The 23,984-nt window shown below is 43.9% G+C and overlaps 1 protein-coding gene across 1 annotated transcript in view; it reads left to right on the plus strand.

Moving 5' to 3' along the window:
* Positions 1-23,984, plus strand: part of POLR3A (RNA polymerase III subunit A) — a 54,642-nt gene continuing 30,658 nt past the window's right edge. The window contains exons 1-15 of the mRNA XM_024253986.3: positions 1-178; positions 3,302-3,437; positions 3,742-3,879; positions 4,357-4,528; positions 4,792-4,946; positions 7,107-7,346; positions 7,469-7,631; positions 7,809-7,945; positions 10,234-10,337; positions 11,784-11,925; positions 15,664-15,804; positions 19,012-19,081; positions 19,549-19,676; positions 19,866-20,004; positions 21,715-21,879. Of these exons, the coding sequence (XP_024109754.1) occupies positions 135-178; positions 3,302-3,437; positions 3,742-3,879; positions 4,357-4,528; positions 4,792-4,946; positions 7,107-7,346; positions 7,469-7,631; positions 7,809-7,945; positions 10,234-10,337; positions 11,784-11,925; positions 15,664-15,804; positions 19,012-19,081; positions 19,549-19,676; positions 19,866-20,004; positions 21,715-21,879 (2,074 nt within the window). The 5' untranslated portion in view covers positions 1-134. The remainder of the gene's footprint in view (positions 179-3,301; positions 3,438-3,741; positions 3,880-4,356; positions 4,529-4,791; positions 4,947-7,106; positions 7,347-7,468; positions 7,632-7,808; positions 7,946-10,233; positions 10,338-11,783; positions 11,926-15,663; positions 15,805-19,011; positions 19,082-19,548; positions 19,677-19,865; positions 20,005-21,714; positions 21,880-23,984) is intronic.

Raw genomic sequence — 23,984 nt, forward strand, 5'->3', positions numbered from 1 at the left:
CACTCTACGGTGGCCGAGAGGATGCCGCAGATGTGTTAGCGGCGAGTCCAGAAGCAGCCCCAGGAGGTGCCGGGGGCATCGTTTCTCTAATCTGGCCTCCCGAGTGCCAAAGAGGCGTCCCGGCAGCGGTCATCATGGTGAAGGAGCAGTTCCGGGAGACGGATGTGGCCAAGAAAATGTAAGACGGAGAAAGAGTGGCCAAAGGGCTGAGAAATAGGGCAAGGGGTCCGAGATCAGCGGTCCCGGGTCTTGGAGGGTCAGAGATGGGGTGCAATGGGAAGGGGAGGGCCAGTAGTCCATAGGTGTGACCAGCGCCCAGAAGTACCAGCGTTGGTCAAAGAGCATTGGTCAGGCTGAGGGGATTTCAGCACCTCGAGAGGTCCCTGGACTTGGGCGGAGAAGTCGGAGTGGCCTGAGCCTTAATGATTTCTGCACCCTGGGCCAAAGCTCGCGTTCTCCTGAAGTCATACAATGATCCCTGTTCTTCAGCGAACTATCCCCTGCTGCAGCGAGGGGAGCAATCTGGGGCGGGGACTGTCTCTAATTCTGTCAGCCGCAGAGCGTCTGACACGGAGGCAGTAGTTGCTTACCAAAAGGATGGGGTTGCCCACTAGAAAGCTGTACCACAGGCCGACGGATGGCAGTGTCAGAAATAAAGCTGCTATATTCCGGGCTTTTGCCTTCAGAAATACGTTATTAGGCGGTGGCTCCTTCTTAGAGTTCTCAGTAAGAAAGTGAATCCAGCCGGGCGCGGTAGCTTACTCCTGTAATCCCATCACTTTGGGAGGCCGAAGCGGGTGAATCTCCTGAGCTCAGGAGTTTGAGACTAGCCTGGGCAACGTGGCGAAACCCCGTCTCTATCAAAAATACAAAAATTAGCCGGCGTGGTGGCGCGCCCTTGTAGTCCCAGCTACTCGGGAGGCTGAGGCCGGAAAATCACTTGAGCCTGGGAGGCAGAGGTTGCAGTGGGCAACCTCCTGCACTTCAGCCTGGATGACAGAGTGAGACACTGTCTCAAAAAAAAAAAAAAGTGAATTCATCATTCTTACAGCAGACACTGAATAGGATACTGCGCGTTATTCCCAGTGTTGGACGTTAAAAATGCGGTCTGAATAAAACTTTTACGCCTAATCTAGTTGAAGAAGGTACACAAGTCAACACTGGGTACGACAAGTGCAATGACAAGAGTAGGTCCAGGGGGTTCTGAGAGCACATAGTGGGTCCAGGCAAAAGAAAGCAGACCAAATTGCTTTCTTCAAGGAGCAGACCGGAGGGAGAGAGCACAGGTGATGAGAAGGAAGCAGAAGACTTGAAGCTGTGTTAAGAAGTCATCTTGCAGGCAGTGAGGAACCTTTGAAGGATTTTCAACAGAAGAGTATCTTGATAAGAGTTATCCTTCTGGAAAATCTCTTGATTGATGGTGGAAAGAATTAGAGGTTGAGAGACCTTGATACACAGAATACCTTGCTTGGGCAGCTGTGTGGATGGTTGCCATTCACTAGAACAGGTGTCTTACCTAGGCGAATGCAGCATTCTCCCATATGGTAGCTCCACATCGAAACTGGCCCTTCACACCCACCTGTACACCTGTGCCCAGTCAGATATAATACATTCTCACAAAACAGATCAAGTGCTTCTGTCAAAGTGCAAATTAGGGGTATTGTCCATTAAAATCCTCTAGCAGAGGCCAGGAGTGGTGGCTCACGTCTGTAATCCAGCATTTTGGGAGGCCATGGCAGGCAGATCATGAGGTCAGAAGTTCAAGACCAGACTGGCCAATATGGTAAAACCCCGTCTCTACTAAAAATACAAAAATTAGCTGGGTGCAGTGGCGCATGCCTGTAACCCCAGCTACTTGGGAGGCTGAGGCAGGAGAATTGCTTGAACCCGGGAGGCGGAGGTTGCAGTGAGCTGAGATCGCACCACTGCACTCCAGCCTGGGCGACAGAGCAAGACTCTGTCTCGGGAAAAAAAAAAAAAAATCCTCTAGCAGCTTTCCATTGTGTGTGCCATCACGCCCAGCAAGTTTTTTGTATTTTTAGTAGAGACGGGGTTTCATCATGTTAGCCAGGATGGTCTCAATCTCCTTGCCTTGTGATACACCCACCTCGGCCTCCCAAAGTGCTGGGATTACAGGCATGAGCCACCGCACCCGGCCACATTTACGTTATTTAAATAAATTCCCTACCAAAGTTCCCAAGCCCTCATGCTTTAGCTCCTGCATGCTTCACTGACTTCATGTTGTACCATTAGCTTTCTATGCTCCAGTATATACTGATTTCATTTGGTTCCTTGAAAATGCCAAGCTTGTGCCAGTCCCAGGACCCTGGCCCTAGTCATTCTCTCCACTTTAGATGCTCTTCCTTCTGATTGTCAGTTTTACAGCGAGGCTTTCTGACCATGCAACATAAAGTAATTCCTCAGACTCTACTGCTTACATCACTTCTGCATCTGTTCACATTTGTATATTTGTTTGTTTGTGTTCTGTCTTTCCCACCCTGACCTGTGAGCTCTGTGTTGGCAAGGACCTTGTCTGTCTTAGCTAATCTGTATCCTCAGCCTGTAGGATGGTGCCTGGCACATAGGAAATAGCCAATTTGTTGGAAGAATGAATGAAGGGACAGACATGGGAGAAAAAGTATTGGGGTCTGTTTTCAATGTGTGGGGTTTGAAGTACCTATGAGATATCTAGGTGGAACTGTCCAGGAGGAGGTGTCTATACAGACGTCCAGTTGGGTAGTAGTAGCTGGCCTATAGAGATAGATTTGATAGACATCAACATGTATGTGAGTGGCATGATCACTCAGGAGAATGTGTAGGATGAGAAGAGGATGAAGGTTGTAATGCTAGGTGGTACAGTACACCAATATTTAAGGGATAGCAGTAGAAGAAAAGACCTCAAAAGAGACTGTACAAGGAGCAGCCAGAGAAGGGAAGAAGAAAACTCAGAGTGTATGGTGTCACCAAAGCCGAGAGAAAAGCACTTCAAGATTGGGCAGGGTGCCGCCAGTGCTGCAGAGGTAAAATGAGGAAATTCTTATTGGATTCGGCAGCAGGCAGGTTTTCTAGGTGGCCTTGGTGAGCACTGTTCCTTTGATGGTGAGAGTAGAAACTGGATTCCGGTAAGATGAAGGGATATTTGTGAAGGAAAAATGAGAGAGGGTTGAATATATTTAATACTGGTAGGAAAAGCCAGTGGAGACAGTTGGAAGGATAGATTGGTTATGGTGGGCTATGTATGTAATAGACATTTTTGGTCACAGATTTTGCTGTAATTTTCACCTTTTTCTTCCCATTCCAGAAGCCACATCTGTTTTGGAATGAAGTCACCTGAGGAGATGCGCCAGCAGGCGCACATCCAAGTTGTGAGTAAGAACCTGTACAGCCAGGACAACCAACATGCCCCCTTGCTATATGGGGTGCTCGACCATAGGATGGTAAGGCCCACTGACCCCTCCTGGTACCTGTGTCTTGCCCTGCTGATAAAACTGGTGACTTACCAGATTGAAAGGAGCAGGGGCTTCCATCTCCTCAACTGCCCCTGCACATACCAGAGTAGGTCAAGAACTCCTTCTGAGTCATGAAAATTAGAAAAGAAAGAAAAACAGTGGGAAGTGATCTCAGAAAGGAAATTTAAAAAGCAAAAGAAATGATTCTGTGTCACCTGGCCGGGCATGATGGCTGGGCACTCTTTCCTGTCCAGCAGTCTGTGTTGATCATTGGGTGTGCTTTTTTTCAAAGGGTACGAGTGAGAAGGATCGTCCATGTGAAACCTGTGGGAAAAACTTGGCTGACTGTCTAGGCCACTATGGGTATATCGACCTGGAGTTGCCGTGTTTTCATGTAGGGTACTTCAGAGCAGTCATAGGCATCTTACAGGTAAGCACACAGGTTCTGATTTCCAAGACATAAATTCTGGAGTGATTGGTCAGGGACACTGGAATGAACTTAGGAACTGTGAGTGGTGGGGGATACATCTAGGGGACTCTTTTATACTAAATACATAATATTTTCATCTCACACTACATTAAATCACTCAAGAATTATTTATTTTGTTTATTTACCTTGAGAAGATAGTAGATAACGTGTTGTTAAAAAAATAATAGTAGTAATTCAAACAATACAGAATAGCACAAAGAAAAAAATAAAGTTAACAAAGTCTGGCTACTGACCATGAGTACTGCTAATCTAGTGAACACAGGCTTCCTCTCTGCATATCCATAGTATAGAGCCATTTGCAGATCTGTGTATATGGTCACTTGGTTAAGGGTACAAGACAGGGCGATGGCATTTTTAAAAGAAAATAATTTTTCATTCTCCCTTATGCTTTTATCTGTCTTGCTTAATTTGAAAAAGATGATCTGTAAAACCTGCTGCCACATCATGCTGTCCCAAGAGGAGAAGAAGCAGTTTCTGGACTATCTAAAGAGGCCCGGCTTGACCTACCTTCAGAAACGAGGACTGAAGAAGAAAATCTCTGACAAGTGCCGAAAGAAAAACATCTGCCATCACTGTGGCGCTTTTAATGGTGAGTGAAATGCACAGAAGGCTAAGCAATAGCCCTTTTCACTCACTGTCTTCTGTTTAGTTTATTAGGTTTACATAATGTTCAGGAGTCAGCTTTTCTCCTTATAAGGCTTAAGAGCCCAACAACTGATGTCCTATTGGGAAATGGACCTCTCATCTTTCATTGCTATAGTAGTTTCAGTAATTTCATTAACCAAACTACAACCTCTGGCCAATCTGAGAACCTAATTTTTTATTTATTGGTAAATAAACTAACCCTTATAGGTACTGTAAAGAAGTGTGGATTGCTGAAGATAATTCATGAGAAATACAAGACCAACAAAAAAGTGGTGGATCCCATTGTATCAAATTTTCTTCAGTCTTTTGAAACAGCCATTGAACATAATAAAGAAGTGGAGCCTCTCCTGGGAAGGGCACAGGTGAGCCTGAGAATGCACGCCCGCCTTCTGCCTGCGTCTTCCGCACGTCACACGCACACTCCCACCCCAACCTCCGCCCCACCCCTAGACACCCACTTTCTTCCAAAATGAGAGGTCCAGTTAGGTTTGACAGCTCTCCGGTAATTCCTTTTTTTTTTTTTTTTTTTGAGACGGAAGACAGAGTCTCGCTCTTTCACCCAGGCTGGAGTGAGTGGTGCAAATCTTGGTTCACTGCAACCTGTGCACCCCAGTTTCAAATGATTCTTCTGCTTCAGCCTCCCAAGTAGCTGGGATTACAGGCATGTGCCACCATGCACACCTAATTTTTATATTTTTAGTAGAGACAGAGTTTCCCCATATTGGCCAGGCCGGTCTCGAACTCCTGACCACAGGTGATCCAGTCGCCGCAGCCTCCCACAGTGCTAAGATTACAGGCGTGAGCCACCACGCCTGGCCAGCTCTCCAGTAATTCTTATTTGACCATAACAGTGTTTATCTGGCACTAAGGCTAATGTGGACTGGCCTTGTAACACTAATTGTTTTTGTTTTTGCTTTTGTTTTTAATTGAGATGGGGTGTTGCTATGTTGCCCAGTCTGGTCTCAAACTCCTGAGCCCAAGAGATCCTCTCACCTCAGCCTTCCAAAGTGCTGGGATTACAGGCACATGTCACCATTCCTGGCCCCTTGTTTGTGTTTTTACCTCAGTTCTCATTTTTTATTATTTTATATATTTGTTTATTTATTTATTTTAATTTTTGAGGCAGGGTCTCGCTCTGTCTCCCAGGCTGGAGTGCAGTGGTGTGATCGAGGCTCATTGCATCCCCGACCTCCCAGGCTCAAGTGATCCTCGCACGTCAGCCTCCCAAGTAGCTGGGACTACAGGCACACACCACCACGCCCAGCTAATTTTTTAATTTGTTGTTGAGACAAAGTCTTGCTATGTTGCCCAGGCTTTGAACTCCTGGGTTCAAGCAGTCCTCCTGCGTCACCCTCCAAAGTACTGGGATTACAGGTGTCAGCCACTGCACCCTGGCTTACCTTAGTTATTTTTTAACAGTAACACTTTTTTTTTTTTAGAGACAGAGTTGCTCTGTCGCCCAGGCTGGAGTGCGGTTGCACGATCTAGGCTCACTGCAACCTCCACCTCCGAGGTTCAAGAGATTCTCTTGCCTCAGCCTCCCGAGTTGCTGGGACTACAGGTGCCCACCACCATGCCCGGCTAATTTTTGTATTTTTGTAGAGACAGGGTTTTACTATGTTGGCCAGGCGGGTCTGAAACTCCTGACCTCAGGTGACCCACCCACCTCAGCCTCCCTAAGTGCTGGGATTATAGACATGAGCCACCACGCCCAGCCAGTAACACTTTTTTTTTTTTAGATGGAATTTCGCTCTTACTGCTTAGGCTGGAGTGCAATGGCGTGATATCGGCTCATGGCAACCTCCACCTCCCAGGTTCAAGTGATTCTCCTGCCTCAGCCTCCCAAGTATCTGGGATTACAGGCGTGTGCCACCATGCCCAGCTAATTTTTGTATTTTTAGTAGGGACGAGGTTTCGCCATGTTTGTCAGGCTGGTCTCGAACTCCTGACCTCAGGTAATCCAACTGCCTCGGCCTTCCAAATTGCTGGGATTACAGGCATGAGCCACTACGCCCAGCCTCCAGCTACCAATATTTTACGGACATTTTTTATGTCAATTGCTGTGTTTGTCTAGTATCTTTTTTCCCCCCAATGGCTTGCTGCTTTTCCACATATGGATATACCATGATTTTATTTAGCCAATAAACTGTCAGGCTATTTCCAACTTTTCACTATTAAGAACAGCTTTTATTACCTTCCTATTCTGTCACATGGATAAAAAATAACAACAACAACAAAAAACAGCTTTTGTGAACATTCTTGTAGCTAAATCTTTGTGTTCCTTTCTGAAGTTACACCCCTTGGAATAATTATGAGAAGTGGAATTTTTGGCTTGAAAAATTGGAATAAAAGACATACACAATTTTAAGGCTCTTGAAGCATAGCGTGTCATCCATAGAAATCTCTGTTGTCACTTATCCTTAGTGACAGATAGGTTAGAAAACATAGTGAAGGAAAACCTTGCCCAAGCTATGGAAAACTAACATAGTATACTCCATTTCTGCCTTTCTTCCTTTCCATAGGAAAACTTGAATCCCTTAGTAGTTCTGAATTTATTTAAACGAATCCCAGCTGAAGATGTTCCTCTACTTCTGATGAACCCAGAAGCCGGAAAGCCGTCTGATTTGATTCTCACACGACTTTTGGTGCCTCCTTTGTGTATCAGACCCTCCGTTGTGAGTGATTTGAAGTCTGGCACCAATGAAGATGATCTGACAATGAAACTGACAGAAATCATCTTCCTAAACGATGTTATTAAAAAGGTCAGTGCCTCCCATTTACTTGTAAGCTTCGTAGTATATCTATCCAAAAACTTCTGGTCAAGAAAATGTGAGAAAAATCAAACTGACCAGGTTTGTTTCTGTTTGGGCTGTGCTGGTTTTAGCATCGGATCTCAGGAGCCAAGACCCAGATGATCATGGAGGACTGGGATTTCCTGCAGCTGCAGTGTGCCCTCTACATTAACAGTGAGCTCTCGGGCATTCCCCTCAACATGGCACCCAAGAAGTGGACCAGAGGCTTCGTCCAACGCCTGAAGGGAAAACAGGGTAGGTTTCCCACAAGATGTGCAGAAGCCGGCCCACTCTCTTTGGTTCCTTTTTGTGGAGTGTCTGTCCAGCTTCTCTGATTGGAGGTCACAGGCTTTCCTCAATCTCTCTGTTCTTATTGTTCGCATCAGCACATGGTATGCCATGGGGACCTATGACATGTTTTTGGCTATTTAGGTCGATTTAGAGGAAATCTCTCAGGAAAGAGAGTGGATTTTTCTGGCAGGACAGTCATCTCGCCTGACCCGAACCTCCGGATTGATGAGGTAGCTGTGCCAGTTCATGTGGCCAAAATTCTAACTTTTCCTGAGAAGGTAAGTGACCACTCAGCTGCTGAATTCTTTGTTTTAAATTCAGTCTTTTACATTATATTTTGGTATTGCAAACAACAGGCAGTAGAAAGTCCCCAGTAACCCACTCAACCCGGTTTGGTTTATATGAGTGTATGTGTCTTCCCAGTTTGTTTTATACATATATGGTGGTGTATATTCTCTAAACCATCTGCAGCCACAGTTGTTTCTAGCTTCATGTGTATATACTCATATATATGCTATACTTTTTTGCAACTTTTTTTCCAATTAATAACATCTTGACCAAGCATGGTGGCTAATGCCTGTAATCCCAACACTTAGGGAGGCCAAGGCAGGTGGATCATCCGAGCCCAGGAGTTCAAGACCAACCTGGGCAACACAGTGAAAACCTTGTCTCTACCAAAAATACAAAAAATTAGCCAGGAGTGGTGGCAGGCACCTGTGGTCCCAGCTACTGGGGAGACTGAGGTGGAAGGATTGCTTGAGCATGGGAGGTGGAGGTTGTGAGCCAAGATCACACCAATCCACTTTAGCCTGGGTGAGAGTGAGACCATCTTTAAAAAAAAAAAAAGTAGACACTTTTCTATGTTGGTTCATACCTCATATTTTAAACTAACTAAATGGTAAACATTATCCGTAGTTAATTTTCTTGGGATAGATTTTTTATTTTTAAAACTTTACATTCACTGAGTCAAAGCATTTGAACATTTTAAGGCTATTGCTACATACCCAGAAATGCTTTTATTTTATTTTTTGTTTTTGTTTTTTGTTTTTGTTTTTGAGATGGAGTCTCGCTCTGTCGCCCAGGCTGGAGTGCAGTGGCGTGATCTCTGCTCACTGCAAGCTCCGCCTCCCAGGTTCACACCACTCTCCTGCCTCAGCCTCCCGCGTAGCTGGGACTACAGGCGCCCGCCACCACGCCCAGCTAATTTTTTGTATTTTTGGTAGAGACGGAGTTTCACCATGTTGGCCAGGATCGTCTCGATCTCCTGACCTCATGATCCGCCCACCTCGGCCTCCCAAAGTGCTGGGATTACAGGCATGAGTCACCGCATCTGGCCTGGCTTTTTTTTTTAAGAGGCAGACTCTCGCCCTGTCACCCAGGCCGAAGTGCAGTAGTGTGCTCATGGCTCACTGTAACCTCAAACTCCTGGGCTCAAGCCATTCTTATGCCTCAGCCTCCCGAGTAGCTAGGACTACAGGTGCACACCACTATGCCTAACTAATTTTTAAAAAACATTTTTTAGAGATGGGATTCTCAGTATGTTGCCCAGGCTGGTCTTGAACTCCCAGCCTCAAGTGATCATCCTACCTTAGCCTCCCAAGTCACAGAGATTACAGGGCCCTGTGCCCAGCTAGTACTTTTTTTTTTTTTTTTTTTTTTTTTGAGACTGAGTCTCACTCTATTGCCCAGGCTGGAGTGCAGTGGCACAATCTCAGCTCACTGCAACCTCCACCTCCTGGGTTCAAGTGATTGTCCTGCCTCAGCCTCCTGAGTAGCTAGGATTACAGGCACCCGCCACCACACCCAGTTAATTTTTATATTCTTAGTAGGGACGGGGTTTCACCACGTTAGCCAGGCTGGTCTTGAATTCCTGACCTCAAGTGATCCACCCACCTCGGCCTCCCAAAATGCTGGGATTACAGGCGTGAGCCACCATGCCCAGCCCATACTTTTTTTTTTTTTTTTTAAATTGAGGTCTAGATAACTGCAGGGCCTGCTAATGAGAATATAGCTTTACCCGTGAGACTCACAGTTAGCCCAGATCGTAGATGTTCCTGGTCAGCTTGTGTTGTGTGTCCTCAGTTGAGTTACTAATGATCCAAGAGTTAATTTCTCCAAAATGGTGTTCCACAAGACAATTGTTTAAGAGGTTCCAGAACACATTCAATGCAGACCAGGGCTTGTGGTGCTGGTGTCACAACTTTTAAACCTTATAAGCCCCCGGTAAGTTATTGCAGATCAAGTCGCCACCTGTTTCTAGAATCACAGAAGGTGCCTATAGATCAGTCTAGCCTACCCGTTTTACCAGTGAGGAAACCAAACACCAGGAAAGGAATTGGCCATGTCACTCAGTGAGCAAACAGCTGAGTTGACACTGGAAGCTGGATGCTTGTTTGCCAGTCTGTTGTTCACATTATACTCAAGATCATAGGCAGCAGGCTGCCCAGGATGCCTCTCTTTCTCCTAGAATCTGAACGAGGAAAGTAAAGATTAAGACGCATTTCAGTATCATTTGTTAGTTTCTGGATACCTGGGAGTAACTTATTGTGTATTTTTTGTACTGAAGGTAAACAAAGCAAACATCAATTTCTTGAGGAAACTGGTTCAAAACGGCCCTGAGGTTCACCCAGGAGCAAACTTCATTCAGCAGAGACATACGCAGATGAAAAGGTAATTTTTTCCCAATCTAGTTGGATTTAACTACTTTCTCATGGCAAAGCTCACTGTGGTCATACTCAGCCACAGAATGCGATCCAGAATACAGTTTGCATGACATTTTGGCATGTGGAAAATATCTGTTTAAGTTTCCGTGAGCCGAGGTATGTCATTTGCTCTGTTCAGTCATTGAATATACATGAAGTGCTCCTTTGTTCTCAGGCTTGTAATGTTATTGGATCCAGGAGGACAAAATACCATGGATACTAAAGTCTAAAGAGAATCATTATTGCTGGGCTTGGTGGCTCACACCTGTAATCACAGCACTTTGTGAGGGCAAGGTGGGCAAATCACTTGAGGCCAGGAGTTTAAGACCAGCCTGGCCAACATAGCAAAGAAACCCCTTTTCTACTAAAAATACAAAAATTAGCCGGGCATGGTAGCGCACGTATGTAGTCCCAGCTACTCAGAAGGCTGAGACACAAGAATCACTTGAACCCAGGAGGCAGAGGTTGCAATAAGCTGAGATCACACCACTGCACTCCAGCCTGGGCGACAGAGCAAGACTGTCTCAAATACAATCAATATATAAAGTGGATCATTGCCTGTGTCACCTGAGCTCTCAGGGCTTTTAGCATTTCTAAAATTAGGATATGTCTTTTTTTTTTTTTTTTTTTCAAGATGGAGTCTTGCTCTGTTAACCCAGGCTGGAGAGCAGTGGCACGATCTTGACTCACTGCAACCTCCGCCTCCCAGGTTCAAGCAAGTCTCCTGCCTCAGTCACCCAAATAGCTGGGATTACAGGCACCCACCACCACACCTGGCTAATTTTTGTATTTTTAGTAGCAACGGGTTTTCACCATGTTGACCAGGCTGGTCTCGAACTCCTGACCTGGTGATCCACCTGCCTCGGCCTCCCAAAGTGCTAGGATTATAGGTGTGAGCCACCACATCTGACCAGATATATCTTAAGATCAATTTATCATAGTTTTTTTTTTTTTTTTTTTGATGTCTCACTCTGTCACTCAGGCTGGAGTGCGATGGCACAATCATGGCTCACTGCAGTCTCCACCTCCTGTGCTCAGGTGATCCTCCCACCTTAGCCTCCAAAGTAGATGGGATTAAAGGCACACACCCCACCACGTTTGGCTAATTTTTGTATTTTTTATAGAGATGAGGTCTCACCATGTTGCCCAGTCTGGTCTCAATCTCCCGGGCTCAAGCAATCTGCCCATCTCGGCCTCCCAAAGTGCTGAGATGACAGGAGTGAGTCACCTCGCCCACCCTGTCATAGTTTAATAGAGAGCTTTTTTCTTGGCACATAAAACTATATGACATTAAAATGGAGGCATCTTAGATTTGATGAAATAACATATTAAAGATTGAATCCTGATCTGAAGAGGGAGAAACTTGGTAAGAGAACTTTGTTTTCACAGATCATGTTTATTGTTGCACATTCAGGTTTTTGAAATATGGAAATCGAGAAAAGATGGCTCAAGAGCTCAAGTATGGTGACATCGTAGAGAGACACCTCATCGATGGAGATGTGGTGCTGTTCAATAGGCAGCCCTCACTGCACAAATTGAGTATTATGGCTCATCTGGTGAGTAGCACTGCTTTTTTGATTTTCCATCATGTAGAAATTTGCCATGACTGTTCAGTGCTAAACAGTGGACTTCTAAAATTAAAATTGCTTGTTATCTCAAGTTTTCATAACTTTTTTTTTTTTGAGACAGGGTCTTGCTCTGTCACCCAGGCTGGAGTGCAGTGACACAATCACAGCTCACTGCAACCTTGATCTCCCAGGCCCAAGCAAGCCTCCCACCTCAGCCTCCAAAGTAGCTGGGACCACGGACATATGCCACCAAATCTGGCTAATTTGTTTTTTTTTTTTTGGTTGAGACGGGGGTCTCACTATATTGCCCAAGCTAGTCTGGAACCCCTGGGCTCAAGCGATCCTCCTTCAGCCTCCCAAAGTTCTGGGATTATAGGCGTGAGTAGCCTCTGCAGCTGGCCCAAGCTTTCATGACTATTGGTCTCCCTCTTCTCTCACATATTAGTTTGAGTGAAACTTTGTAATTTCAAGCTTCCTTTTAGGAAGCTTTAATATTTTTTAATATTAAATTTTTAATATTTGCAACGTAATATTCATACAAAACACTAAGAGAGGATTTATTTGAAAGTGACTAGCATGGTTTCACAAAAACATATACACGTATATGTGTTATGTGCACCAACTTACGTAAAATAGGTGCGGCAGAAGATTGACTTTTTTTTTTTTTGGAGACAGTCTCACTCTGTTACCCAGGCTAGAGTGCAGTGGCACAATCTGGCTCATTGCAGCTTTGACCGCCTCGGCTCAAGTGATCCTCCCACCTCAGCCTGCCATAGCTGGGACTACAGGTGTGTGCCATGATGGCCAGCTTTTTTTTTTTTTTTTGAGACAGAGTCTCACTCTATTGCCCAGGCTGGTGTGCAGTGTCGCAGTCTTGGCTCACAGCAGCCTCTGCCTCCCAGGTTCAAGTGAGTCTCCTGCCTTAGCCTCTCAAGTAGCTGGAGTTACAGGTGCATGCTGCCACGCCCAGCTAATTTTTGTATTTTTAGTAGACCCATGTTGGCCTGGCTGGTCTCAAACTCCTGACCTCAGGTGATTCACCCACCTTGGCCTCCCAAAGTGCTGGGATTACAGACATGAGCCACTGTGCCCAGCCTTTTTTTTTTCTTTTTTTTTTTTAAAAGTGGAGCTGAGGTCTTGTATTGCCCAGACAGGTCGCAATCTCCTGTGCTCAATGGATCCTCCCACCTTAGCCTCCCAGAGTGCTGGGATTATAGGTATGACTCACAGTGCCCAGCCAGAAAAATTGACTTTTGATTTAACTTTGCATATTAACTAAGCAACTAAAATGCTTAAAAGATTTTTTCTTTGCAGTAGTCTTCAAACTAAGACCTTAAATCATATTTTTTGGTGATTTAGTTTTACAACAGGAGCAGTTCCTTTTTCTGGAGATTTAAAATGGAAATGAGGTACAGCTTTAATTTGTTCAATATTCATAGATTCTCATATCTGTAAAGCTGTTAATGCATAAGCCTTTGCAAACAGTGTTTAAGCAGCCTCTTATGGTAATATTTTTTCCTAGATTCATTTTGGGGCAGTCTGAACACATTATATCAGTCTGTTTACGTAACAGTAGAAATAACTAAGAAGTAGTTTGTGATTATGGGATTATGATTGTGAGAATGTAGAGGGTTAACTAAAGCCTTCTCTTTCTGGAATGTTTTGCTTGGCTTTGGAACATTACAAAATATAATTATTAGTTTTTTTTGACTGGCAATGGCACACACCTGTAGCCCCAGCTACTCAGGAGGCCGAGGCAGGAGGATCACATGAGTCCAGGAGTTCAAGGCTACAGTGTGCTATATCACGCCTATATATAGCCACTGCACTCCAGCCTGGACAATATATGAGACCCTGTCTCTAAAAAAAAAAGTAGAAATTTTTTTTGTTTGAAAATTTTGAGGCCAGGTGCGTTGGCTCATGCCTGTAATCCCAGCACTCTGGGAGGCCAAGGCAGGTGGATCACTTGAGGTCAGGAGTTCGAGACCAGCCTGGACAACATGATGAAACCCCATCTTTACTAAAATACAAAAAATTAGCTGGGTGTGGTGGCACGTGCCTGTAATCCCAGCTACTTGGGAGGCTGAGGCAGGAGAATCACTTGAACCCAGGAGGCAGAGGTTGCAGTGAGCCAAGATTGCGCCACTGCACTCCAGCCTAGGCGACAGAATGAAGCTCCGTCTCAAAAAAAGAAAAAGAAAATTTTCAAATGTACACTAAAGTAGAAAGAATGGTCTAATGAACTTACATATTCCCATCCCCTATATGCAATAATTTTCAAGGTTTAGCCACACTTGTTTTATCTTTCCCATTTTTCTTCAATGAACCCACATCTGTGTCATTTTTCAATATGTATCCAGTTTACATTTGTAAGAAAAACTTACATAACCACAGTGCTATAATCATACCTAACAAAATTAACAGTCATCTCTTGGCATTCCCAGGTCCATACCTAGTTCATATTCATATTTCCCCATTTGTCTCAAAAATGTCTTTTTGTGGTTTGTTTAAGTCAAGATGCAAGCAATGAATTCATTCTAATTAATTCATTTATCATCATTGCCTGTGTTATTTTATTGGGCTACAAAATGGAACCCCACTTTTTGAATGTATCATTCCTTTCACATTTATTACCTAGAATTCTTACAATGGAAAATACCCGCTTGTTAATTAGGTCTGTTTGCTTGCCCAGAGGTGCAGCTCATAAAGCAAAGGCTGTGTAAATGGTTAAGTCTTTGTCCTTTATTGTCATTTTGGGAAGTAAGAACTTAGTGCTCTCCTGTGTTCGTGTGCTTAGGAAAAAAAAATTTTTTTTTAAAAGAAAGGGCCAGGTGCGGTGGCTCATGCCTGTAATCCCAGCACTTTGGGATGCCAAGGTGGGCGGATCGTGAGGTCAGGAGTTCTAGACCAATGGTGAAACCTCATCTCTACTAAAATATAAAAATTAGCCTGGCATGGTAGTAAACGCCGTAATCCCAGCTACTCAGGAGTCTGAGGCAGGAGAATTGCTTGAACCCAGGAGACAGAGGTTGCAGTGAGCCGAGATCGCGCCATTACACTCCAGCCAGGGCAATAGAGTGAGACTCCGTCTCAAAAAAAAGGGGGTTAGTGCTCAGTAACTTCCAACTAGATTGGTTGGGGTTATTTGTTTGTTTTGACTTTCTCTTTTTTCAGTGTCATTATAAACACATGGGTTTTTATTTAGTTGGTTTATTTTAATCAACTTCTGCTGTTAATCTTTTTGATACTTGAAATCATGACATCCTTGGCCAGTGGGAGCCTTCACATTGGCACCTTGGTTGAAATTCACTGCTTTGGTTCAATCTAATAAAGCTTCTCGAATGAGTCTTTTTTTTTTCTTTTTTTGAGATGGAGTCTCCCTCTATCACCCAGGCTGGGGTGCAATGGCACGATCTTGGCTCACTGCAACCTCCGCCTCCTGGGTTCAAGTGATACTCCTGTCTCAGCCTCCCAAGTAACTGGGATTACAGGCATTTGCTACCACACCTGGCTAATTTTTGTATTTGTAGTAGAGATGGGGTTTCACCATGTTGGCCAGGCTGGGAATGAGTCCTAAATGATATCACTTGACAGAACATACTGGAAATCTTCTTTCTTAACAGTGCCCAGTTTTCCAGGAAGCCATTTTTAATGTTTCAAAACAGAGAAGCTTTTAGATAAATGCCTAAGTCCTCTTCCTGTTTTGTTTTGTTTTGTGTTCCACAGGCCAGGGTCAAGCCCCACCGGACCTTCAGATTTAATGAGTGTGTCTGTACACCCTATAATGCTGACTTTGATGGTGATGAAATGAACCTTCATCTTCCTCAAACAGAAGAAGCTAAAGCAGAGGCCCTTGTTCTGATGGGGGTATGTAGGGTGGCACAGCCCAGCTTTTGCATAACAGCTCCTTGAAAGGAGGCAAAGGGAAACTTACATGAAAACACCACCACAACTAACAATGCCAAAGAAGCCAGGCCGTTTCTGTTCTTAAACCGACCACTAACTGCCTATATATCTCTCTTTTTATTGGTTTCTTTTGAGCCTTTGAAGAATCTCTCTTGGAAATTAGTGTATACATGAGTTAGGGTCTGTAACAGATGCGTTGAGGGGATTTTCTGGCCTATAAATGTGGGTTCTGGGAGAAAATGTATACATGAGGGCCAGTTATGACAAGGTAAGAAAAGAATATAGCAGTATCAATGTTGGATGTTACAGGGGAAGAAGATGTCCTACCTAAGTAAATTTTCCAGTAGCTGAAGATTCTTTAAGCACCAGCACATTTTATTGAACATTCTGAATGGAAACCTTCCTAAACTATATTATATACTTCGTCTTCTTAAAGGATGCAGTGTTATACATAATGATAATAACTCTTACCACCACTTTATTTGACAAATACATAAGGAGTGCCCAGTAGATGCTGCAGGAGATCGGTGATAGTGAGGCACATGCCTGCTCTTAGGGAGCTTACAGTTGGGCTTTAACTGTTGGCACAGGCTGGCGCGGTGGCTCAGGCCTGTAATCCCAGCACCATGGGAAGCCTAGGCAGGTGGTTCACTTGAGCTCAGGAGTTCAAGACCAGCCCGGACAACATGGCGAAACTCCATCTCTACAAAAACTACAAAAATTAGCCAGGTGTGGTGACGCACGCCTGTAGTCCCAGCTACTCAGGAAGCTGAAGTGGGAGGATTGCTTGGTCCCAGGAGGTTGAGGCTGCAGTGAGCTGTGATTGCACCACTGCAGTTCAGCCTGGGCAACAGAGCAAGACCCTGTCTCAAAAGAAAAAAAAAAAACCTGTTGGCGCTACATGTACTATTCGCTCCTGACCCAGCAATAGCACAGTGGGACATGGCACCTGCTGTGTAGGATTCTCCCCTCCTGAACTTCATGATCCCCAACTATTGAGTATTTTAGAGCTTCAGGCTTGCTTTTTTCAGTATTCCAGCTTCCTATATTAGGAACTGGTAAGTCTTATAGTTGTAAGTGTCCCTACCTCCAAAAGCACTTATTACCATTTCTGATGTGATGCTTTTAACCTGTTTTGGTTTAGGCTTTTAGTATTGCATGCATCATTTTGGGGTTTTAAGTTGTCTATATGTTTAGATTTATTTTCTTTTTCTTTTTTTTTTTTTTTTTTTTGTTTGTTTGAGACGGAGTTTCACTCTTGTTGCCCAGGCTGGAGTGCAATGATGTGATCTCGGCCCACTGCAACCTCTGCCTCCCAGGTTCAAGTGATTCTCCTGCCTCAGCCTCCTGAGTAGCTGGGACTACAGGCATCTGCCACCACGCCCAGCCAATTTTGTACTTTTAGTAGAGACAGGGTTTCACCATATTCATCAGGCTGGTCTTGAACTCCCTACCTCAGGTGATCCGCCCAACTTGGCCTCCCCAAATGCTGGGATTACAGGTGTGAGCCACTGCACCTGGCCTTAGATTTATTTTCTATAATGAGCATATATTATTTTTGTAACAAAGAGTAATGTTTAGAATGCTGCTAGAAATAATAGCTATCAGCTTGCAACCAACCATTTAGACTTTGCTGCCTGAGGATCCATACTGTGGACATTGTGTTACAACTGCATATTTCATTGGTTACAAATGGCAATAATAAAACAAAGTCTCCAAGGATTTTGGGGTAGAAGAATCCTTAGTTACCATGTGGACAAGTTTCCTCAATTTCAAGTGAGAAAATACCTATCATTCTGATTTAGCAATGCTGTTCTCAGTGGAGTGCATAGGGCTCTAATTTGGATGTGGGCCCAAATTACCCACTAGACCTTTTCAAAATACACTAATCTCAGCCCCTTGCACTCTGCTTCTACCCCTAGACTACCTGTATCCCACCTCAGAGAGAGTCTCTAAACCAGGAGTAAGAGCAGTCAGGTGGTGTGCAATAAAGAGGCATATCTGGCTAAATAGCTGTCTCCCACTCTGGTTGAAGGGTCCCTGCTTTGGATAGTGGCTCAGAAGTAGGTGGTAATGGGCCTTTGTCTGAGAGGACCCTGCTTTCTGGGTGAAAAGGCCCAGAAAACCCACAAATACACATGTGCATTTTCATATCAAGATTAGAGCAAATGTACTCTCATACACACAGAGCCTTCTTTACATGAGTTAATTATGTTTTACTACCTAACACCCTTTTTTGCCCAACATAGGCCCTCATTAAATGTTTAATTAAATTCTGTTGTTGGATTGATTATTATTAGAACATAATGTCTTAACCAAGGGACATTTAACAGTTCTGTCGTCATTGTGGACAAGTGTGGAATTGGTTGACTTCAGAGGTCACAACGCTCCTCATCATTCACAGAAATGAATTTTCTTTGGAGAAGCACCTATAGTAATAACAATAGGGCTGGGTGCAGGAGCTCATCATGCCTGTAATACCAGCACTTTGGGAGGCCGAGGTGGGAGGATCGGTTGAGCCCAGGAGTTCGAGACCAGTCTGGGCAACAAAGTAAGACCCCGTCTCCACAAAAAAAAAATGCAAAAACTTAGCTGGGCATAATGATGTGGGCCTGTAGTCCCAGCTACTTGGGAGGCTGAGCTGGGAGGATCACTTGAGCCCCACGAGGTTGAGGCTGCAGTGAGCCATATTTGTACCACTGCACTCTAACCTGGGCTATAAGCAAGACTCTGTCTCAAAAACAAACAACAATAAAATCTTACATGAGTAGAGTTTTTCATAGAATTCTGAAACAACTTCACTTGGTATTTCATTTTGGTGTCAGTAGGACCCTCCTAGGTCAATCTTGCTGGTATTTTTTTCTCTCCCCTTGACAGATAAGGGAACTGGGAGTTAGTGACAAAGCTGAGATTCAGACCCCTGGCTTTCATTTCTCAGCCTCGTCCTTCTGCTACTCTATTATTATTAGAACGTAATGTCTTAACCAAGGGACATTTAACAGTTCTGTCGTCATTATGGACAAGTGTGGAATTGGTTGACTTCAGAGGTCACAACACTCCTCTTAAATAGTTATTTGTTCATAACTATTCAAAAACCTTGTGATTCAGGCTTTGGACCGCATCATGCATCCGAGAACAGCTAACTGACTGCGCTTACTTTTCCTGCAGACTAAAGCAAATCTTGTAACCCCGAGGAACGGGGAACCGCTGATTGCTGCTATTCAGGATTTTCTAACAGGTAGGTTGGTGAAGTTCACTTGAAAGGAGACTTCTGACTGGAACACAGTGTTCCTCGTTCATAGTGATTCATGTGATGACTTGAAAAGCTATTTAATAGCCTGTGTTTAATTTGGTTTTTTGTTTACTAAGTTTGATCATGAACCTCCCCATGGTTTTTTTTTTTTAATTGATTGGTTATTCATTAATTCAGCAAGTCTTTAGTGAGCTCCTCTCATGGACTGGGCATTTTCTAAACCTAGTGTCTGGCTTAGAATCTGTCCCTTTTGCCTGGGGATACAGCAGTGAACAAAACAAAGTCACGTTCCTGTGGAGGTAGATCCTAGTTGGAGGAGAAAGCCAGTAAGTGGCTGTTTGTTTCAATTCACGCTGTTGGTCATGGTTCAAATTTATTTTAAAATTGAAACCTTGCAGTATTCTCACAATTTCATTCCTTTTCTTTGTTTTGTGTTGGTTCCTAATGCTTAGGTGCGTATCTCCTCACTCTCAAGGACACTTTCTTTGATCGAGCCAAGGCTTGCCAAATCATTGCTTCAATACTGGTTGGCAAGGATGAGAAAATTAAAGTTCGCCTCCCACCGCCTACAATCCTAAAGGTGTGTGTGGGAGTTGTGTGTTGGTGCACAGGTGTGTGTATGTGTCTGTGGGGGTAGACTGGTGAAATGAGTGGAACCGTGTTGGTGCCAGGCTTGAGTGCAGTCCCTGGGCCGCCTGGCTTTGTCTACCGAAGGGGGATTGAGACCAGGCTCAGCCCACTGACTCTCAGGCCTCCTCCCCTCCCTCAGCCTGTCACCCTGTGGACCGGAAAGCAGATCTTCAGTGTCATCCTCAGGCCTAGCGATGACAATCCAGTGAGGGCCAACCTGCGAACCAAGGGCAAGCAGTACTGTGGCAAAGGGGAAGATCTCTGTGCCAATGATTCCTGTGAGTGGATGGAACTCGGGTGGGGAGAAGGAGGAACGTGACAGAAAAGCAAGTGGCTGGTCATCAGCTTTGCTGGTACCTTCGTGAAGCAAGCAAATTCATTGTTTCTCTAAGCCTTAGGTGGAAAGTTTTTTCTTCAGGAAAATGTAGCTGGTATTTCTTCTCTCAGATGTAATTCCCCATTTATCTTAAAAGTAGAGATCTTGTAGACACGTGATGCAGTGGTTAGAATGTTCTCTCCAAATGTGTTTTGTCTTAAGTGACTAGTTTTTCTCACTTAGTAGTTTGTCTTTATTTTGTCATCTTTTTCGGGGGGGGGGGGTGGCAATAAACAAGGATTTTACTATTTAAGGCATTTAACTTTTTTTTTTTTTTTTTTTTTTTTTTTTTGAGACTGAGTCTTGCTCTATCACCCAGGCTGGAGTGCAGTGGCGCAGTCTCAGCTGACTGCAACTTCCGCCTACTGGGTTCAAGCGATTCTTCTGCCTCGGCCTCCCAAGTAGCTTGGATTACAGGCGCCCACCACCACGTCTGGCTTATTTTTGTATTTTTAGTAGAGACGGGGTTTCACCATGTTGGCCAGGCTGGTCTTGAACTCCTGACATCAAGTGATCTTCCTTGCCCTCCCAAAGTACTGGGATTATAGGCGTGAGCCACTGCACCCAGCCTGGATTGATTTTTTTTTTTTTTTTTTTTTTTTTTAAAGACAAACAGGTTCTCCCTACATTGCCCAGGCTGGTCTCGAACTCCTAGGCTCAAGCAATCGTCCCACCTCAGCCTCCCAAAGTGCTGAGATTACAGGTGTGAGCCACCACACCCAGCCAGGGAAAAGATTTACATGCAAGTCATCTAAGTCTGTCTAAACCAGTTCAACCCAAAGTGCAGTCCACAGAGCCCTGCTGTTTAGCCAGCATCCATTGAGTTACTTTCTGATGTGAGCACGTGCGCTCACCCAGACCACTACCAAACAGTTCCCTAGCAGCCTAGTTTGAGTAGCACTGATTTAGAATGGGCTTTGCTAGCGAGACCTTGGGACTAGAAGTGGATCTCCAGGACTCTGTACTGAAGAACTGAATTGCAGAGTTCTTCTGAAGGTCAGGATTTCTGCTGTCTTCCAATGAAGAGCAAATGTTTTGAAGGGCACTGATACTCATCAGGTTTATTTCTTTGGAAATATGCTCTCTGATCTTTAAAATACTTCAGCTTCTTGTTTTAGACTGTTTTGTGTCTTTTTGGATATGAATTTCATTTGGTTGTTGTATAGGCTGTACATGATGGTACCTTTGTTAATATTTAATATCTTATATGAGTAACAAATTATTTATAGTTTATAGAGCACTTCACTGTATGTTATTTCATCTGATGCTCAAAATATCCCATAACATAAAGATGACAAGTGCTTGATACTGTTACCCACAGTTCACAGATGAAGAGAGTGAGGGTCAACTGGTATATTTCAGGGTTAGGGTCAACTGGTATATTTCAGGGTTAGGACTACACACTAACTGGAGTTTTTATATTTTTCAAAAATTCCCAAGTTTTCCTTTAACCCCCCACCCCCCCACCAAAAAAAAAGCTTTGAGGAGAATTTCTGTTTGTTCTGCTTTAAGTGTCAGTATGGGAACATATTTTCTCAGCTGTCTCAAATTCATTTTGGAATAAGGCAAAGTAATAAATAATTGTTGTCTAAATATATAATCATTCTTCCAGATGTTACAATCCAGAACAGTGAGTTGATGAGTGGCAGCATGGACAAAGGAACCCTAGGGTCAGGATCCAAGAACAATATTTTTTACATTTTGCTGCGAGACTGGGGGCAGAATGAAGCTGCAGATGCCATGTCACGGCTCGCCAGGCTGGCTCCTGTCTACCTGTGTGAGTATCTCAGCATCCTTCTTTTAGTTAAAACTGCAACTGTTAGAGTCTTAAGGGTTTACGTTATTTTGTTCTTTTACTGCCATTTCATCCCCACCACACATATACATACAGAAAAAGATACTCGTTCCAGGCTAAATCATGTGTGCTGTTATTAATGAAATTAACTCAGTACTGAATAGTTTCACAACAGATTTGAATTTGCTTTTCAGTTCTCTTCTCAAAACCAGCAGTAGCTCCCTATGGTCTTCTAGACAGGGTTAGATTATAAAACATCCTTGATGGGCTGCTTCCAAGGTCCCTGTGGAAGCACTAGAACACTCGGGGCTGTCCATGTTTCAGTTCTGCAAGATTACTCAATATTTGCCTACTATGCTTTCACTGTTCTATTTTTTTTGTTTGTTTGTTTGCTTATGCTTTGAGTGGGCCATGAGTGGGCCGTGAGTCAAGTGATGTTTGCATGCCCCCAAAACTTTATTCCACTCTTATACTTGCCTGGATATACAATTTTAGACTGAAAATTATTTTCCCTCAGAATTTTGAAGGTACTGCTCTACTTCTTGCTTTCAGAGTTGTTGTTAACGGGTATTGTCATTCTTATTCCCCAGTTTTTGTATTTGATTTTTTTTTTTTTTGAAGATAGGGTCTTGCTCTGTCACCCAGGCTGTAGTGCAGTGGTGTGATCTTGGCTCACGCAGCGTCTCGAGCAGCTGGGACTACAGGCATGTGCCACCATGCCCAACTAAGTTTTGTAGAAATGAAGTCTCACCATATTGCCCAGGCTGGTCTTGAACTCCTGAGTTCAAGTGATCCACCTGCCTCCACCTCCCAAAGTGCTAGGATTACAGGCATTAGCTACTATGCCCAGCCCTTGAATTGTTTTTTTCATTTTAGAAACTTTCAGAATCCTCTCTGTTCTCACTCTGAAAGTTCACAACAATATACCTTTGGTGTGGGTCTTTTTTCATTCATTGTGCTAAGCACTCAGTAATTTCTTTTAATCTGCAGCTGTGTGTCCTTCCATTCTGGAAATTTTCTTATGTTATTTCTTTAATAATTTTCTCTTTTAGTTTATCTGTTCTTTCTTTTTGGAACTTCAGTTAATTACATATTAGAACTCCTAGATTAATTATCTAATTATCTTCTTTTCCGTTTGTCATTTCTTTATTCTAGATTCGCTTTATCTTTTAATACTTCTGTTGATTTTTAAAATTTTATCACTATCATGTATTTAATTTCCAATAATATTTTTCAATATACTTATTCACAGGTAGTGTTTTTGTTTTTTTTTTTTTTGAGACGGAGTCTTGCTCAGTCGCCAGGCTGGAGTGCAGTGATGCAATCTCAGCTCGCTGCAACCTCCGCCTCCCAGGCTCAAGTGATTCTCCTGCCTCAGCCTCCCGAGTAGCTGGGACTACAGGTGCCTGCCACCACGCCCGGCTAATTTTTGTGTTTTTAGTAGAGACGGGGTTTCACCATGTTGGCCAGGGTGGTCTCAAACTCCTGACCTCAAGTGATCTATCTGCCCACCTCGGCCTCCCAAAGTGCTGGGATTACAGGTGTGAGCCACTGTGCCCAGCCTGTTTTGTTTTTAAAGCTTTCTTGTTTTGATCCCTGAATGTATCTTCTCTGATCACTCTGAGAGAATATTATTTATAGTTTTATTATATTTGCTTCCTGAATTTTCTGTATCCTTTTAGTTTCTTTTTCCTGTGCATTTGTGTCTTTTGTCTTTCATGTTAAAATCTTTCCTCAAATATCTGGTGGTCCTTCAGGAGTAAGGACTGAAACACTGATTGGAAGTGGAGCTGACTGGTTGATGGACCTCTCAGTTTTTTTATTGAGGAAAAAAATCTTCTGTTGAGGGGCTAATGAGGGGCTACCCAACATCCTTATTAGTAACACTTTTCTCTAGGGAAGCTTGATTTCCCTAGAGATGTATTTTGCAGTCTCCATCTCCTAACTTAGGGTAGAGACCTGGCTACTGGGATTCCGGGAGCTGCACAGGGAATCAGGCTTAGGGTTCTCAAGCATGGAATATACAGACTTTCCCTCAGTGCTCTTGTTTACAGTTATTTCATCTGCTTGGTATTCCCAGACCCAGA

The sequence above is a fragment of the Pongo abelii genome, chromosome 8 (genome assembly GCF_028885655.2).
Source record: "Pongo abelii isolate AG06213 chromosome 8, NHGRI_mPonAbe1-v2.0_pri, whole genome shotgun sequence".
In the NCBI taxonomy this organism is placed as follows: domain Eukaryota; kingdom Metazoa; phylum Chordata; class Mammalia; order Primates; family Hominidae; genus Pongo; species Pongo abelii.